This window comes from Amphiprion ocellaris, chromosome 12, assembly GCF_022539595.1.
Source record: "Amphiprion ocellaris isolate individual 3 ecotype Okinawa chromosome 12, ASM2253959v1, whole genome shotgun sequence".
In the NCBI taxonomy this organism is placed as follows: Eukaryota; Metazoa; Chordata; class Actinopteri; family Pomacentridae; genus Amphiprion; species Amphiprion ocellaris.
Window position 1 is genome coordinate 9,065,215 of NC_072777.1, and position 18,868 is coordinate 9,084,082.

The 18,868-nt window shown below is 39.2% G+C and overlaps 2 protein-coding genes across 4 annotated transcripts; one reads left to right on the forward strand and one right to left on the reverse strand.

Annotated features, from left to right (window-relative positions):
- Nucleotides 1-416: 416 nt before the first annotated feature.
- Nucleotides 417-9,312, reverse strand: LOC111582617 (kunitz-type protease inhibitor 1-like). The gene is made up of 10 exons (XM_023291397.3): nucleotides 8,922-9,312; nucleotides 6,557-6,717; nucleotides 6,026-6,167; nucleotides 4,619-4,789; nucleotides 3,283-3,318; nucleotides 3,071-3,199; nucleotides 2,932-2,982; nucleotides 2,627-2,797; nucleotides 1,532-1,594; nucleotides 417-1,332 (listed from the first exon to the last, which is right to left on the reverse strand). The coding sequence occupies exons 1-10, from the start codon at nucleotides 9,310-9,312 to the stop codon at nucleotides 1,151-1,153; spliced, it is 1,497 nt and encodes a 498-aa protein (XP_023147165.2). The 3' UTR covers nucleotides 417-1,150.
- A 77-nt stretch (nucleotides 9,313-9,389) lies between these two features.
- Nucleotides 9,390-18,729, forward strand: bub1ba (BUB1 mitotic checkpoint serine/threonine kinase Ba). 3 transcript variants are annotated; one of them, XM_035957728.2, is made up of 14 exons: nucleotides 9,390-9,525; nucleotides 12,556-12,610; nucleotides 12,803-12,978; nucleotides 13,385-13,479; nucleotides 13,686-13,792; nucleotides 13,870-13,970; nucleotides 14,904-15,101; nucleotides 15,423-15,560; nucleotides 16,105-16,199; nucleotides 16,287-16,439; nucleotides 16,525-16,661; nucleotides 16,752-16,905; nucleotides 16,985-17,100; nucleotides 18,517-18,729. In XM_035957728.2, exons 2-14 carry the CDS (start codon nucleotides 12,564-12,566, stop codon nucleotides 18,632-18,634), a joined length of 1,635 nt encoding a protein of 544 aa, XP_035813621.2. In that variant the 5' UTR covers nucleotides 9,390-9,525; nucleotides 12,556-12,563; the 3' UTR covers nucleotides 18,635-18,729. The 3 variants fall into 3 exon arrangements, with proteins under 3 accessions (XP_035813621.2, XP_023147169.2, XP_023147171.2); XM_023291401.3 differs by lacking the exon at nucleotides 9,390-9,525 and adding an exon at nucleotides 9,582-11,224; XM_023291403.2 differs by lacking the exon at nucleotides 9,390-9,525 and adding an exon at nucleotides 9,794-11,224 and having other exon boundaries at nucleotides 12,524-12,610.
- Nucleotides 18,730-18,868: the final 139 nt, after the last annotated feature.

The following is an 18,868-nucleotide window of genomic DNA, read 5'->3' on the forward strand; positions in this document are numbered from 1 at the left end:
TTTCACTTGGGAAAACAATAAAATTAAATTAAAAAAACCTTCTAATTTCAAACATTTATTGTCTGCAAGTTGCCAATAATTAAAGAACTGCATTTGTATGATACAGACTTTAGTTTGGGTTAAGAAGTTGCTTCTTTCACATGGAGACAAACTGTGTATGTTGGTGTTCACATACCTGTACACCAGGGGGCGCTGCAGAGAAGTGGAATTGTAAAACTACAGTATCTATACTCTATTCCTCATTAAACTCCATTTCACATTATTTTTACTTTATATTTCAAGATGACATTAATTTATTGCATCTTAACAGATCCACCCACCAGCAGCAGCACATTGGAGCTAAAACTTCAATATATATATCAGCTCAAATGAAAATAATAAAAGTCACCATGTTTGCAGCAACAGCTCAAAACAGATTTCATGTTTGATTCCGTATGACTTTATTAAAAACACGACTGCATATATTAAAAACCTGAGATAATTGAAACACACTTAACTTCATACTTGCATTAAAACAACTCAACCTGAGACCCAAAAACACAGAATTCATAAATATATCAAACAAAAATTGATATCACACACTGTATATTCAAACAGGGCAGATCTTCAGAAACCCAACGAATAGCTGTCTGTTAAAAATTGATCAATAAAATCCAGTCCAGCACTGACTGATACTAATACGATCAATAAAAAAGCTGCTGCACAACCTAAGAGAACACAAACAGCCACTGTCGGACTGGAATGAGAAGTCAAGAACCTACATGATTCACCTGAAACAGCGCTCTGACGCTAGCACAGCTAACCTGCTACCTTCAATCATTTGTAAATCATAAATAAAATCCAACATAGTTTGTTTGCTTGAACAGTTTCCCCAAAAACTGTAAATAGTCAATAAAATCCTCTCATACAGACAAAAAGGTAGCAACATTCTGACTGAAAACAACTTAGAAACGGGAAAACATCAGGAATCAGAAGGAGAACAGAAGTAAACACAAACAGCAAAGAAACTGTGGGACATTTAAAGGAAAGTGACATTAAAAAATAGAAGAAATGAAACCGGATGAGAATAAAAACAACATGTCAGGCAGCAGCTGGTGGCAGATCTCCATGGTAACCACAGCGGTGACGTCACACCGGCGTGGCGCTGACATCACACAGGTTTGGTGGTGCTGTTGTATACGGGTGAATCCGGATCCGACAGCGTCACTTGGGCGGGGCCTGTGGCCACGGGCCTATGGGTGCGTTTCCTGCGGGCCTTCAGGAAGCAGTAGGTCAAGATGGCCAACAGAGCCAAGATGGCCACCGACAGAACCACGGCCAGCGCCACGGAGCCTGAGGAGGAGACAGTGACGTCACTTACTGTCAGCTGTCACACTTTAACATAACTGAGGATCAACTATACTATAATACTGCAATACTGCTGCAAAATACACTGCTGACGGTACTACTGGAGGAGAGTAATTCTGTGATTCTTACAGGTAATAACTCGTTAAGTATTTAAGTGTTTGAGAGGTTTGGCAAAACTTCTGACCTGAGTCATTCTCTTCTTCCTTCTCAAAACGCTCAAACAGCCCTCTGGAAAACACATGTTTCTCTGCAGACACACACACACGGACACATAGAAGTGTAAAGTGAACACAATTTTCCCAACTAAACTGGTCACAATCAAAAAACACCAACTGGAACTATATGTCACTGATACTATGTGGTATTTAAAGGTACTATGTGGCATTAAAGGGTGCTACATGGTATGAAATGGCAATAAATGCAATTAAAGGGTACACTTGGCATTACAGATACTGTGTGGTATTGAAAGGCACTACAATCTATTAAAGGTACTACATGGTACTAGATTATCCTACACAGCATTAAGGGGTATCATGGAAATAACTAGTACCACGTTGTACAAAATGATAGTATGTGACAATAATACTACACTATTAAAAAATAAAGAAAAACATGGCATTAAAGGTAATGGTAATAAATGGTACTTTATTGTATTTAAAGGTAATATATAGCATTCAAGTATAGTACATGGCATTAAAGGCTACATGGTAATAAAGCATATTATGTAGTAATAAAGGGTCATGTCTGGTATTTAAAGGTAAAATATGTCATTAAATGGTATTACATGGTAATAATGGTGCTCGATTTCATTAAATTATGCAGTAGTATTTAAGTATTACATAATGTTAAAAGGTACTACATGTATTAATGGGTAGTATGTGGTATTAAAGGGTACTTCATGGTATTAAAGGGTATAATGCAGTGATATAAAATGTACTACATGTATTAAAGAGTACTACATGGTATTAAAGGGTATAATGCAGTGATATAAAATGTACTACATGTATTAAAGAGTACTACATGGTATTAAAGGGTATTACATAGTAATAAATAGTCATGTGTGGTATTTAAAGGTAATATACGGCATTAAATGGTAATGGTTAATGATGCTACATGGTAATAAAGGTATAGTATTAAATGGTACTACATGTATTAAAGGTTACGATGTGGTAATGAGGGCCATTATTTAATATTAAAGTGTACTACATGGTGTTAATTGGAATTATTTTGTGCTATAAAGGTATCAAAGTGTACAGTATTAGGTGTGTGTATTGTGTACCAGTCACTCCTTCGCAGGTCTGGCTGCACTTTTGACTTTCTTCGAAGTTGTTCTCGTTGCCGTCACAGCCGCCGTAGGTGAAAGTGTAGCACTCCTTGTACAGAGGATTGTAGTACCAGCGGGTGAAACTCGCCCGACACGGACCAGTGCTGGGCGGCTCGGTGCACACAGCTGAGCAGGTGGGAGGGGACAGTCATTATAAGCATGCAGCCTGTTAGCTTCCAGTGCTAGCAGGACTTATTTTGGTCAGAAAAACTTTATGCATTCATGCACAGAGAGGAGAAAAGGGATCAACAAACACTGACCTCTCCTTTGGTTCACATCGATGTCCAGCAGGCGGGTGAAGGTCTGATTCACTGAGGAGGAGGAGGATCAGTTTTACTCAGGAGGTGTGTGTTTGGTCTTGTATGTCTGTCCGTGTGCGTGCGTGTGTGTGTGTGTTACATTTGCTGCAGTGATCCTCGTCCGATCCGTCGCTGCAGTGCGCCACGCCGTCACACTCCAGACGTCTGTCCACACAGCAGCCGTTGCCACAGACCAGCTGATCAGGACGACATGTCGAACCACACGCCTCTGGATGCACACAAACGCACGCTTATTTATCTAGAACATAGGGGCTGTGGAACTGAGGTGAGGAGGTGCATTGTGGGACTGACCTTTAGCGGGCGGAGTGACGCTCCTTTCTGCCGCCACTGTGGACAAACAAACACAAACATGCAGCAGCATTACAACAGGTTAAAGCTGATGTATTTACTGTGTGTCCTTTGTGCACATACTGTGTGTATGTGTCATGTGTGTGTGTGTCCTTTGTGTCTGTACATTTCGTGTGATTACTTTGTGTATTAGGTTTTTCAATTCAAATAAAATTGTGGTTGACAGTTGAATCAATGAATAGACATATACATGTTTATAATTTAAAATTTATTTAAAAAAAGGAAAATGGGACATATAGAAAAAAGTGATTTTGATGACTTAAAGCCTGAATTTAGTTGTTTTTTCCACTGTATGGCACATAAAATCAGCATAAGTAGTTCAAGGAGCTTCAGAAAGTTGAAAATCCAGATTCATTCTGTTTTCATCTTTTCTGGGTCTGATAAATGGTGTAATTTTGATGATTCTTTTTATAGGAATATCAATTTTGATTTATGTAATTTTTTCATAAACAGAAAGTTCATAATTAAGTTATTAAAAGAGATATTTTTGTTGTTTAGGTTATTCCTCCTCCAAGGAGGCAGAGCCTCCACGGAGTAAAAACTTAACCACAAAAATGTTTCATTTCTATTTATTTGCATTTTTCATCTGTCTGCTACATTCACAGATTACTGCAAATCTAAGTGCAATTATAGCGATTTTATTCAACATTTTAAGACTTTCTGTAAACTCAAGCACTGTCTAGAAAAGTGGTCTATTATGGGATGGCTACACCGTTATCCGTTAGCATGACTCGTAGCTAACGTTAGCTCTGGTGCTAACAGCAACGTGTTTTACATTGAGGTGATACCGTCGGCTTGAAGTGACGCAGTGATCAGAAAACTCTTTGTTGTACAATTTGCACACAACCAGGCTTTTATCCAAGCTGCCATCGGGAAGATTTTTAAAAGAAAACTTTCTGCCAAACAAGCTCATCTTCCTTCACTCTTCACCAGTGCCTGACTTCACTCAGTGCTTCCTGTGCTTCTTCTTCATGGCTACAAACAGACTTTAGGTTCATTACCGCCACCTACTGGGCTGGAGTGTTCATCAGAGTTACCGGTGTGCCAGAAATGAGGGAACTGAGGAGGGTGCAAGTACGGTTGACGCGTTATTTTCCTCGGTAATTAATTAATCGAAATTAGCGCGTTAAAGGCCCAGCCCTAATTTTAAAATAACTTTAAGTTAAAATTTGCGAGGGATATGAATAATTTCGAGCTTGACTGTTATGTATATGTACTGTGTGTGTGTATACTGTGCGTGTACTGTATGTAGTATGTGTATTTTGTATACTGTGTGTACCTGTGACTCCTCTGCAGGCAGACACACACTCCGATTCGGACAGATAATTGTTTTTGTTGGGTTTGCAGCCTCCGAACACAAACTGCTCACAGCTGCCTGTTGCAGCGTCGTACCTCCAGCGGGGAAACGCTGCTCGACACGGTCCGACCTTCATGGGAGCCCAACAGAACACTGAGACAGAGGACAGGGTCGGTTACATCGCTGAAACACGGGACACGGTGTCAAGACATCGCTCTCTATGCTGAACATAAACATTAACCCACAGCAGGGCGTGTGTGTTTGTGTGTTACATTACAGGGAGTGCCTTTGTCTTAGCACACTGGTAACCATGGCGACATGCAGTAACTACACTATCTGACGTTCGGCTGCATGTTGCGCAACAGTTTTGCAACCTGAAACTGCAGCTGCACTCAGATCAGCTCCGACTCGCTACCATAAACCACTGGTTCATGTTATTCATTGATCAGTCGTGTGACGCGTCTCAGCTGAAATCTGCGGGAAAACGCCGACAAAAAAAGTCAAGGCGACAAAGTAAAAACCTCGCAGAGCAGGTTTAGTTTCTGCTGCTCACGTGTGAATGTATGTGTCAGGTATTCCAGTCCGACCAGTCTGAGGGGAGGTGTGGACCATCAGCGTGAGAACACATCAACACAACAGATCAGCTGATTATGTTTACCTGATCAATAAACCGTTAACGAAGGAATTTACTTATCAGAAGTGTTAATAAATCAATTAACTGATCAATAAAATGCCATTAAACCAGCTAACTGATCCATAAATTGCTAATAGAGCAGTTAGCTGGTCAATGAACCAATGACAAAGCAGTTCATTGATCAATAAACTCTTAATTAATTGACTAACTGAGCAATGAACAGTTAACAAAGCAGTTCATTTATCAATAAAATGTTAATTAAATGACAACTAGATCAATAAAGGCTTAATAACGCAGCTAATGTATCAATACACAGGTAATTATTCAGTTAATTGATCAATACACTGTTAATAAAGCAGTTAAAAGAACCATCAAGTACTCATAAAGCTGTAAATATATCAATGAACTGATGATAAAGTAGTCAATTCATCAATAAATCATCTAAATGAACAGCAGTTAACTGATAAACTGTTAATAAAATAGTTAATTGATCAATAAAGTGTTAATAAATCAGCTAAATGATTATTAGCTGTTAATAACTCAGTTAAATACTTAAATTGTTAATAAAGCAGCTCGAACATCAATAAATTATCGATACAGCAGAGTTTAGCTGATCAATAAAGTCAGATTCGGGGGCAAAAACAACAAATACAATTTGTCTCTTTGTTATTGTCATACTTTTGGACAAGCAGCTCACTGCTGATCTGATTCTGAGTCAGAAGCTACAGGGGACTACATTTCCCATGAGCACTCACAGCTGGACATCTCCGGGCTGAGGACGAGGACCTTAACGTTAGTGTTGTCTGACTGGCCGTTGGAGTCGGTGACTGTCAGCTGGAAGACGTAATAGCCCGGCTGCAGGTTGGAGAGCTTCACCTGGTCAGGTAGATCCGTCTTCTGCAGAATCCCATTCAAAAATAACAACATTTAAGAGTTAAATCTGTGACTCTCAGTAACTAGTTCTGACGGCTGCAAAAGGGGAGAGATGCATTCAAATTAAAATGTGAGCTTTGGAAAGTATCACATAGAGGCTGAATTTACCTGCACACACACCTGTGCTTATGTAACATGCCAAGTTCTAACTTCCGGTGACTGCTTTTGTGGAAAAGCAACACTGACGAAAACTTGAAAGATTAGTGAATGGAGTTTGGTGGGCTGCATGCAAGTTCATTATATGTAACGTAATAAGACAAGTTCATTGAAGTTGTTGGAGTCACAGTAGACGTTTATCCCATTGGTCACCTCTACCTGCGTTAAGCCCCGCCCCCTGTAGCAGCAGCCTTTACCTCCATCTTGACGCCGCTGTCTCCGCTCTGCAGACTCCAGCTGTAGTCGGTGATGCGGGCGTCGTTCAGCGCCAGACTCTCAATGCCGTTGAGCGTCACCGTCTCGCCGGGCTGAGTGACGACATCACGGCCTGCGATGGCGATGGGCGGAGCCTGCTTACCTGAGGACACACAGTTATTAAGTTAGTTATTAAGACAGTGTTATTCATGCACATCTAACAGATTCAGAACAAAAGGTCCAAACAACTCAAATGCTCTGGATTGAATGAACAAATCCCATGAGCTCGGCTGTGGATTCAGAGCTGTAGGATACAAGCTGAGCCCATTTTTAGCCTGGTAATGTTCACACTGAGTCGAACCGACTCATTAAAAGCAGCAACATTATTAATCAGCAGCTCCTGTTTGCAGTTCATTATGGATGTACAGACAGTTATAAAGTAAAAACTCTTGAAAGTTGCCATCTATCCCAGAACCTTTTGGCCATTTGTTCCAAACAAACATAATATTAATAAAGAAGGACCCAAACAGGTAAGAGGAGAACAAAACATGCGATTCGATCAAATGTAGGCCTTTACTCAAAACTGCCAGTCTCATTTCCAGAGTGTAAATAGCTGTGTGTGATGCTGAGGGAAACAGAGAAATTCGGGCAGGTTCTGAAATGTCTTCTCTGGTTTCAAAATCACAAACCAGTCTTTTTATTTTAGAAAATTAAAATTTTCTTTGCAGCTCATGGTGATTCAGAATCAGAAAAAAAACTTTACTTATCCCAGAGGAGAAATTATTTCAGTTATTCAGAGTTAAAGGTTTGAAGATTATTTTACATTAGACATCAAAAAACTCTGTAATATTACACATTTTTTGACAGTGTATTTGTCTTGTCAGCCTGTTCTCATGTCAATTTTAATGTTTTTTGTTGTTTTTTTTGTAGTTTTCTTTATTTATACCTTTAATATTGATAATTCAGCCACATTGTATTTTGCAGTAAATCTTACAAAGGTTTCCTTCAAATCTGCTTTCTGTCAGTTACAGGATATTTCCAGAGACCTATAGGGCCGTGGAGAACGTCATTTACAGAGTGGTGGAAAAAAGTTTTCAGACAACCCATACATTTGTGAAATACTGCATCACTCTTAGGTCTTGAAGTGCAATTTCTCTTAGTACATTCACAGTCATATTACTAAACAAATCCTTGAAAAAGCCATTAAACGCTTAAAATTGATTGGTTTCATTAAAATAAGAACTTTTGGGTCATTTTGGTAGAATTTAGTTTTGTTAGTTTTTCTTGTAAACAATCAACAACAACAACAAAAAACATTATTTGTATTTGTTTGTGTCTGCCTAATGCAGTCACACCTTCTGAAACACAAAAAAGATTTTTACACAAATATTTCATGACAATATTTGTGACTGTGTAAAACAAAAAAATCACCATCATATTTTTGTATTTGCATGTATTTTAAGTAAGCATATATTTAACTGCTTTGGATTTTATTTTTATTTTTTTTTTTACAGAAATCAAGGATCAAAGTGGATGATTAAAACAATTTAAATTGTAGTTCCAATAGATGTTTTGTATCGTGTTTATCACAGCTTTTAAATGTACTGTGCTCACCTGGTTCCTGCACTGCAATACCCGTGACAGTCAAAATAATAATAATAACAATAACAATAATAATAATAATAATAATGATAATAATAATTTGTTTGTTATTTAGATATATATTTACAGATTTTTCCCGTTTTCTTAAATTACAGATAATTATTTGTAAAATCACAGTAATTTACATATTAAATATTTTAAAAATCCACATCTTTTTTGCTATATTTTAGTCCTCAAAAATATTGTTACAGATATTTGCTACTTGAAAATTAATACATATATTCTTTACATTTGTTAAATTACAGACGAGCTCAGGTAAAATCACTGAAAAGAACGTATTAATTTACATGTTGACTGCTAAAAGAAACAAAGAAACAGGTGAAAAAATGCTCATAACATCCACATTAACAAAAAACTGTACAAATAACAATTTCTTCTTTGACATTTTAATTTATTATATATTATGACTGTCATTTTTTGTTTTTTATAGTTTTTGTACATGACAGTATCCTTTGTTTCTGGCACATACAAATGTTTGTTTTTCTTTTACACAGCGTTTGTAACTTACTGATCTCATGATTTTGAATCGATTGAGGGATTGGCTATTGATTCAATAATAATAATAGTAGTATTGATCTCATTATCTTTAGCCCATTGACTGATAGCCTGCTGATCTAGTAAGACTGTTAACAGGTATTGACTCATCTGGTAACTAATGTGCGTCATTGATTGACTGATCGGCCATATTGATCCAATCAGACTCACCTGGACCCGCCAGGTATTTCTCGAACACGGTTTCCCGGATGTAGCTCTGGTATCCGACCTGGTTCACGAACCTGCACACGAACCGGTTCCTGTGCACGCAGCTGAACAGGACGCACGTGCGGTTGTCCTCGGAGCCCGGTTCGAGCAGCGCGAGATTGCAGCGCAGGTTCGAGCAGCACGCGCTCCGACACTCCTCCGGAGACTGCACATGCGCGGTGGCCAGAGGAGCCGCTCCCTCCTTCACCGCGTCCTCGGCGTCCAGCACAAAGTCGTCCTGACCGGAGCGGAAAGAGGCGCCACAGTCCTCCGCCGCCCCGCCGGGCCGCAGCTGGAGGAGCAGGAGGAAGAGGAGGAGAGGCCACAGGAGGGAGGAAGAGGAGGATGAAGGCATTTTCAGGTGCGAGGAAACACTTTACGGCGTCCTGACGCTCCGCTGTCACTTCAGTCCGAGTTTGAAAGAGGAGAAATGGGAGAGTTTAGGCTGTGGACTCTGAGCCGCTCCTCGCCCCGTCCAGCTGCTCAGGTGTGTCTCACCTACTCACTGACAGGAAGACCAACCAGCACCCTCCCACGGTCTCAGTGACGCGACTCTGACGTTGGTCAGGTGTGTCCTCACCTCGGCTCAGCTGATCCGTCTGTCAAAACACGGAATTGATTTTCAGGAAAAAACTCGTCGATATTATTGTGCTCTTAAACTTTGTGTTCAGAGTTGAACAAAAACAACAAATAACGCTTTGTAATTTTCTATTAGACTATTATTTATTGAGTCACGTATTCAAAATATTCATTTTATTTCAATGATCTAAACAAGCCTTTGTGCTGTATGGCACAATTTTTTTTAAATCCCCAGAAACGGTGACAATCTGGAAGCAAGGGTGCCAGAAAAAAATACATTAAAACGGTGGGATATTGGAACATTCAAAAACAGTGAAAATAACAGTAAAAATCTGCAAAACGCTTCGTTTCTGTGTTATATCTCTTTTAAAAACAGTGTGATTTTATGGTCACACACTGTAATAGAACAAAGTACCATAAGTGAAAATACAGATTATTGATACACATATTATTTACTGCATCAGTCTGCTTTTTTCCTGTGATTTTATAGGTATGATCGTTAATTGAACAAACTGGGGAAAATCTGTTAAAATCAAATAAATACATTTTTAAATACTATTCACCAATTTTTCATCCTTTGTAATAATTGCTTTTCAAATAAAGGCAAATATATGTACAATAACAATAGCTTTTGCTGAAATTGTAAAAGACTGAATGACCATTCGTAACATATGTATGATTTACACATAAATTAATACTTTTTCCTATGATTTTGATATATATTATCTGTAATTTAAGAAAATAGAGAAAATTTGTAAGACATCAGCAATTTCTTTAAAAAACAATACACATAAATCTTGGCATAAACATGTTTTTTTTCCATTGTACACATGCTGTTGAGTCTTCCTTCACTAAAGAGAAAAAAGGTAATATAAAATAAGCTATGTGACTTGTTTTTTTGCTCTGAGTGTGTTAGAAACATATCTGTCACTAAGCTCATTCACTTCATATATAATTTTTGAGTAAGATTAAAACAACAATAAAATTCTGAAAATCATGGGAAAATATTTGATATATAAATATAACATTTAATCACATATTTACTTTTAGGTTATTTCTGCTCTGTTATTGCAAACCCTCACCAGTTTTAATATTAAACCTGTTAGTACCACTACTTAAATTAGCTATAAATACACACTGATACATCTAATAAACATATCTTAGAAAATATCCTAAAGTAAAGCACACACAATAAATATTTATGATGTATTTTAGGAGAGGAACACAGAAAACGATAAGAGATATTAGTGTATGTATTCACTGTCAATATTTAAATACTTGACACCACTCGGAATGTAAGTAAAATAAGAATATAAATAACTAATACTTCAGTTTGTGCGTGTTGCATTAGATTTGTTACCAGAACTAACACACAGTCATAAAACGATGTATTCAGTGTGTAAATCAGTAATACGTGAATTAAAGATAAATATTCATACATGTTTGTATGTCAGTTTACAGTCAGTGAATGGGATATAATCATTTAGAATCATTACAATGGTGTGTAAGCTGCAGTACCGGCAATGAGCAGTTCATCCTCCGACCAGCAGGGGCGCTGTACGAACAGTAACACAGGGCCCAAGTAACGCTTTATAAACGCTTCCGTCAAGTCGTCCAATCAGAGGCAGAGTTTAAAAACGGCTCGTTTTGAATGTTTATTTGATCGGTGATTTTCTTTGAATATTCAGGTAAGAAAACAAGCGTTTGTTTGCTTTAATCGCGTGTTCATGAAGGGAAAGGGAATTTCTTCAACTCCATAGTTTTGTTGTCGTCTTTCATTAATGTTTAAGAGTTTGACCGACGACGTTAGAAACATTAACTGACGGCTTTCCAGAGCTCGGTTCAATAACTGGTATTTTAAGGTGAACTTGGCTCTCAGCGAGGGTGTATTTAAATTATAGAAATGTCTGAGACCTTACGTGAAACAACATAATCCAGCCTTTATCCCGGCTCAAGAAGAAAGAAGACTTTACGATACAAACTGGTTTTAAACTCTGACTAATCCTTCAATTAGTCTTACCCGGTTGTAATGAGCTTTAAGTTTCGATTGTAAATACAGATCAGTTGGCTTTATTTTCTAATAGTCTAAACGTATATTTGTCTCTATTAAATGTCATCAGCGCGACGTGGATTATTTTAATTGTCCGTTGTTAAGCTGCCGAAATCTTACGTGTTAATCAGTTGGTCGTTTTGTCTATACACGATTGTCAGATGTCTTGTTTTAGCCAAATAGGTTCAGTTTACTGTCCTGTGTAACAAAGAAAAGCTCCAAACCCTCAGGAGTTCAGGAGCTACAAGCTGTTGCTAATTGTTTTCCCATTGATAGATTTGACTAATTGATTTTAGGTGTAAATCACAGCAGTCTTGAATTTCCCGTGTTTGTGGAAACAACTATAGAACCAATAAGTTTCACTGAAATCAAAGAGAAAAGCAGGAATTTTAAAAAGTTCAAAGTTTACATTTGACACATTAGTCATCACAGTTTTGTAATATATCACAATAAAATGATCCTCATTGAGTGTGTCTGAATTCATAAACTGTGACTCACTTTGTCAGTTGCCACAGAAGTAATCTGTAATTATTTTGAAAATTGAGAGCAGCAGATATTTCTTACATTCAGCTTTTTCTGGGTGGCACCAAACTGATTTTATTGTGTGTTTTGACCTTTTCAAACTTTGAACTTCACACACGCCACACAAGGAATAATCTGTAGATTAATAGAGCCCAAATATTGAGTGAAAAGGCATTTCTAACAAAGAAAGCACGTTTTAAGATCCTCAAATGTGCATAACAATACATAAAAAAAGAGAAATAATAAATTATTTGCATTTTTTAAATACATTTTTTACTGATGCAGCTTTGTTTTATTGAGAAACCAAAAAGATTTCAATCTGAGGCCACAGCCATTTGTCTGTAGCGTTAAAGTATGGTGTGCATTTGTTAATTTCCCAAAGAGAGTTTAACACAGTGATTATTGATTACTGCAGTGGTAATTGATCGGCTCCTGTCTGAGATCTAGGTGCAGCAATGATGGAGGGACTGATGCTGCAGGCGGAACCCTCTGCCTACATACAGTAAGTGTTTGGCATAATATCAGTAAATAAAGAGCTCAAATGATCAGTAATCACAACAGAAGATGGTGACCCCATGACATGAAATAACTGGTGATTAAGAAAAGCGCTTTTTGAAACAAAAACAATGAATTAAAACTATGAACGTTTATTCAATGCACAACTAACTACTGTTCTCTGTCCTTTTGGCTGCAGGTCGGCCTATCAGAGTGAGGCACACCTGAGTGCAGAGGTGGGCCTTCAGGAAGAGGGCGGTGCCAATAAGAAGAGTGCATACTGTAAAGATCTACTGATGAGAGGAGGAGAAGAGCTGAGCTTTGAGGAACTGCGAGCCGAGAGATACAACCAGCGAAAACAGAGGGAGATGGAGGGTGTGTTCACTGACTGCAGGACATTTACAAACCACAGGAAAAAAACGGATTGCGGCACATTCACTGACCTCAGGACATTTACTGAAAGGTCCACATATCACTTGATATTTACTGAGCTGTTCAGTGTCAGTAGGACATCTACCGTTTGCAGGTTGTTCACAGAAGTGTTTACTGACCACATGACATTTATTCAAGCCGTTTACTGACAGCAGGACATTAACTTAGAGGTTCACTATGGTCAGAATATGTTCTATGTGCTGAACATTTACTGAGGTGTTCACTGGCTGTGGGATATTGTTCACTGACCATAGAAGGTGTTCTGTCTGCAGGACAGACGACTACCTGTTATCAGTTTCTGTTCAGATTTGTGCCAGTTGGATGATGGATGAGTGTTTATTTCTTTCAGAAAAGCTGAAACGTCTGACGGAGGAGGAGGAAAAGTTGAGTCAAGAGCTGGAGGAGAAGAAGAGACTGTTAGAGCTCAGGAGGAGTCAACCAGAGGTGCGCTACTGATAATTACTACCACTGATATTTGACACTCCTGCTGCTGCTGGGATTCACGTTTAAGGTTTCCTATGAATGGTACTAAATCTATGTTGTGATAATTATCAGTGCTGATCAATATGGAAGACAATGTTGTCACCTCGACTGTAAACAAGCGACACATATGACTTGTGTTGTCGTACTTTCTGTCTGTCTCCCTGCAGCTGCCTCATCGAGCCTCCTCTCAGAGCAGTGACTCGGGCGAAGCTCCGGCTGCTGCCTCCTTCCACATATACGACGAGTCCCAGTCTGCTGCTGCACGGCCTCCTGGGTAATAAGCACGACGCACCAACCAGTGTCTCAGTTTGCATTGGCTGTAACAGAACTCATCACCTGACTCTCATCCAGCAGAAACCCTGAACCGTCTACAGACGAGCTGCCAGACGATGTTTTCCTGCATCCTGGTGAGAGAGGACTCTGTCTGAAGATCCAGCATCCTCGACGGCCAGGTGAGAATCTGGTCCATGAGCCAGTTCTGTTCTGGAAGGTGAAGCCAAGATGCCAACTTGCAAACCAGTCAACATGTCCACCTATTTGTTCTACCCATCAAACTTTTTGTTTTCCTGGTGAATGTTGATCCAGAAAAACCAAAAGGTATTGTTTACCTGCAGCTTTTAGCAGCTTATTGCAGATATTTAAGTGAGCAAGTTCTTGTTGTTGCACAGACATGCATAAGAACTGCAGGATGTATGTAAAAAGGTTTTATTTGTATGCAATTTTCCCACTGTTTTTCCCTTTATGTATTTATTTTGGTGAAAAGTAGATTTTTTTGCAATCTTTGCTGGACATTTTTGTTAATTTTTTTTTCCACAGATGACATTTGGTAATTTTTTTGAAGCCATTTAATGCTCTCTTGCTGCTTGGGTCGCTTTCAGGTTGTTTCATTAGTTAGACTTCATTAATGATTCATTAAATAACACTTTTAAACTGTTCTTCATCCAACAGCTGATCTCCAATCTGAATCTTTCACTTAAAGGTATTTATAACCTGAGTTTAAAAAAATATGAGATTTTATAAGGGAGTCAGGGGATTTCAGATTCAGTAAAAAGATTATCAAACACCAGCCCTATCAGGCATAAACAGATATATATATATGATGCATCAAATTTGAATCAACACATCTGATGTCAGAAGTGCAGACTCGTTTCAGTTCAGTTTTGTCTCTTGACACTCATGTTTGCACTGAAGCTGTTTTCAGTGAAGTTCTGCTGAAACAGGTGGAAATCATCAGATCACATGACTCATCTGTCTTATTTCCTTTTTTTTTTCCAAAAGCAGATTTCTTGCGAATCCTGTGTGATGAAGCGGATTCATCTGAACTTTTTGTTGATGGACAGTCGAATGTCAACATTCATATGTTCATGTTGTGAACTTGCTGTCAGATCACCAGGGAGCGACCAGCGATGACACAAGTCCTCCGACCTTCTCCCAGAAACCAGACTCCAAAACCAGAAAGAAGCTGAGTCCCATTCAGGAGACCAGTGTAATTGCCTCACAGGAAGGACTGTCGACTGAAACCTGTAGTCCACTGGAGGAGAACCCAGAGGAGCAGGAGGAGATGGATCACACTGCATCACCAGGTCAGTAGTCGTAAAGTAAATAGTCAAAATTATTTACTTTAATTTTTTAAAATTAAAATTAAAGTAAAAAATCAAACCAATAAACAGTTCATTAATTAAAAACTGTAATGTGTCAAGAGTTTCACTTAAATTGAAGGCATGAATCAAGCATGAAAAGACAGGATTTCCTGACTCAAACATTAGTTCATTTTTGTAATGTTTTAAAAACAACTTGAGGGAATAAATTAGAAAGTTATTTAACAGAATATGTAGCGATGATTTCACCAACATGATGTTTTATAAAAACATTCCTGAGCTGCAGATTTGTTTCTTCTGTTCCAGCTGCAGCTGCCGTTGATCCCTGCGACCCGGATGTTCGACGACGGTTGTTGGACCTCAGTGATGTCACTTCCTCTCCAGATCTGCACTCAGAGCTCCGCCCCCTCCCTGCTGTGGAGGAGCACAACTGTGTGCAACTGGGTACTACATCTGGATTGTTTGTTCATACATGCAGACCTACAGCTAACAACTGTTTAAAGTCTTTGTTGAAATGCCAGCAAATTCCCTTTAAATGCCTTTTTAATTGTCCCATGGGGACAAATAAAGTTTTCTGAATCTAAATCTGAATGAATTCCGTAAAGTGACAAACAATGAGAAGAATATTTTCAGAGTTGAATCTGGACATGAAATGTTAGGATTTAAATGATAAAAATAAATCATGAAGAAAAATAAATAAATATAGCAAAGCAGATTAAAAACAAGAACAACACGGAACTGTTGCTGGTTTATTTACTTTATTCCCCTAAAATTGGCAATAAACTCTGTGAGACTGTTGGAAGCGTCCTGACATTTAGTTCTAATTATCATCAAATCTTAACAGACTGAGGAAACTTTCCAGGGAGCAAGCTGGAAAATGCAGGACCTGTAAAATACAGAGTTACAGAAATACGGAAGCTTCACAGCAGTGAATATTCCTGAGCTCTCTTTACACCCTTTAATGACACTTTGATGCTGTGTCCACTAGGGGGCGAGGTGTATTTCATCGACTCCAGAGTTGTAGATGGAGGCAGCTTCTCCATCTTTAAGGGAGCCGTAGATGACAACAATGTCCTCTTAAAGGTGGGACTGTACATTTAAACACAGCTGACTAATCCTGTAGGGACCAGACTGTGAATGAACCCTGTGGAAATGTAACTGTGTGTGCAGGTGGACAGCTGCTCCGTTCCCTGGGATTTTCATCAGTTTACTCGCCTGAAGAAGAACTCATCAGCTGCAGACAGTCTTCCTCTCATCAGCTGTTTCCTGTTTCTAGACGGCTGCATCACTGTCTACACGACACCACCTGATCACATGTTCACCGTGAGTCACTGTCTGTCTCTGTAACATGTAAATCTGCAGTGAACCAGAACTAAACCTTGAGTATAACTGTGTGTTTGTGTGTCAGGGGCTGACAGATTGTGATCCCAGCGAGCTGTCGGTCGGTTATAAAGCCATCAGCCTGCTGCAGCTGGTGTCGCAGCTGCACTCCTGCAGGCTGCTGCATGCAGCGCTGCATCCGAGCCTCCTCACCTACTGTCACACGTACGTCCTCACACCACACAGGAAGGGAGGGGGGGAAGGCAGGGTTTACTCTGATTCTGATTCCTTTACGGTTTCACGTATTTCCTGCAGAGGTATCCCGATGTCTGACAGGGTTCTTCCAGTGGACTGGTCGTCCTCTGTAGACCTGGACCTCCAGCAGGACGTCACGTCAGTCCAGCAGCTCCCCGCAGCTCAGACCTACATCAGTCTGGGCCTCCTGGAACCGACCTCCCCTCCACAGCTGGTACACATCTGTCTACTCACTACAGATCCCGCCTCCTTCACAGAGATCAGTAGATGCTAACTCTGTCTCTGTCTACCAGGTGGACCTGGTGGGTGTGGCCGAAACTGTCCACCTCCTGCTGACCAACAGAAAGATGGTCCCGGTGAAAGACGCATGCGGCTGGACGGCTGAGCAGTTCAGTGGAGATGAATTCTGGTACTTACACCTCATGCTGGGTCAACCTGGTTTATTTTACTTGGTACATCTGAGGCATGTGCTGTGAAGCAGTTTTTGAGGTTAGTGAGGTAACTTCAGGTTAAGCTCTGGGTTGTCAGCAGTATGACGGTGGTTCACCTTTTGGGGTACGTCACCTTATGATGAACTTCTAACCTCCTCTAGAGCAGATTATGTTCCAGGTAACAGATCAGTGTGTACTAAAACACTGCCTACTGACCGATCCCATCACCAGTCCTCAAAGAAACCATGGAGTTCAGTGTGCAGATAGGACTGTGAGAGGGTCTCTGTGGAAGGCAAGAGTTTTTTTGTTTGTTTTTTTTTTTTTTTTTAAATTTCAAATCCACCACATGGTTCTATAGGCTTCTATATATCGATATAACTTTACAACACAGATTGATAAGTCACTAAAGCCTTGTACTTCTTGATTTTATAGGATTTGAAGTAGACCTCCCAATCGGCTTGAAGGATGTTTTTAATATTTGTTCTTCACTTGCTCCCAAGACTATTTAACCCAGAGAAAATATTATAGTTTCATTTTTATACATTTCATCTGAATCATTTCTTATTTTCTGTGAGTCGCATACAGACATTAGTCCTGCAATATCATTTTACAGTTTTCTGGCGCATAAAGTACAAATGTTGAATTAGAAACCTTCACCTAAACAATTTATTTAATTGCAACGTGACTCCAATCATGCCTTATATGAGACGGTAATAATGATGAGCCCGTTAAGTCACATTCACACAGTCTGAAATCTTTAGTCTGCTTTAATCGTGGTTTTGGCTGGAGCAGAATATCTGGACACCTGTGTTTATATTTTATAAACTCCTCATATTGGCTATAGTTTAGATTATAGTTTGTTCGTCTTGTCACATGTTTGTGGTTGATCATCTGGTGCCAACACCAGCTCTTTATGTGAACACACTTAGAAACAGATTGATTGATAACCAGCTGTCATGTTAGAAATAAGGGGCTGCACTGATCAGTAAAGTATGTATATTAATCCAGGATTAGCACTTTTAACGTAATTTTTTTTTACATTTCTTATTGTTTCCATCAAAACAACCTATTGATTGAAGTAGGCAGCACACCACTGGTCCAATTTTTTTGCAGAAGAAGAGTCACATGACATGTTAAACACCTCTTTTATGTGAACGTTCACCGTTTTTGTAGAAAGCCTGACTCAACAAAGTAAGTTGATAGCACCTTTATGATACACATTTTTGCTGACTGGGGTTTTAGGTTTTGTCTAGTCAGCTTACATGAAGAAAGCCTGGTTTTGTCAAACCTGCTTCATGGTACAGTTCTCCGGCCTCTGGTTTGTTTCCCCTGTTAAACTTGACCGAACTTCATGCTGAACTTAACTTTATATGTACACTTTTGTGTCTCTGCAGCCACATGTACACCAGGATGTGGAGCACGTTTTTCCAGTCGTTGCTGAACGCTGAGGGTCAATCGTCTCTGTCCGTCCTGTCAGAGCTGAAGGAGCAGCTGTCCTCACTTTACCACTGACCCTTCAGGTGCTCACTCTGTCCGCTTGTTTGTTTTTATATCTGTGTTCTCAATTCTAACCGCAATAAATAAAGTAAAAAAACAGTTTAATATGACTTTTTGTGTACGCTTCATGTTTCTCGTCCCTGAGTATAAAAATTATGAAGCAGAATTTCACTCAAAGGACGTGAAGGGACCATCAGAATTAAACACAACTGGATTTCTGCTTGGTTTTATAGAGAATGATCAAATTAA

Bases quoted from the DNA above. Each gene is read 5' to 3' on its own strand.
- LOC111582617 (XM_023291397.3), bottom strand. From the start codon at position 9,312: ATGCCTTCATCCTCCTCTTCCTCCCTCCTGTGGCCTCTCCTCCTCTTC. The intron at 6,168-6,556 runs GTAAAGGCTGCT...GGGATTCTGCAG, and splicing joins ACAGCGGCGTCAAGATGGAG to AAGACGGATCTACCTGACCA. The intron at 2,798-2,931 runs GTCAGTGTTTGT...CCACCTGCTCAG, and splicing joins CGATGTGAACCAAAGGAGAG to CTGTGTGCACCGAGCCGCCC.
- bub1ba (XM_035957728.2), top strand. From the start codon at position 12,564: ATGATGGAGGGACTGATGCTGCAGGCGGAACCCTCTGCCTACATACA. The intron at 15,102-15,422 runs GTCAGTAGTCGT...CTTCTGTTCCAG, and splicing joins GGATCACACTGCATCACCAG to CTGCAGCTGCCGTTGATCCC. The intron at 16,662-16,751 runs GTACGTCCTCAC...TATTTCCTGCAG, and splicing joins CTCCTCACCTACTGTCACAC to AGGTATCCCGATGTCTGACA.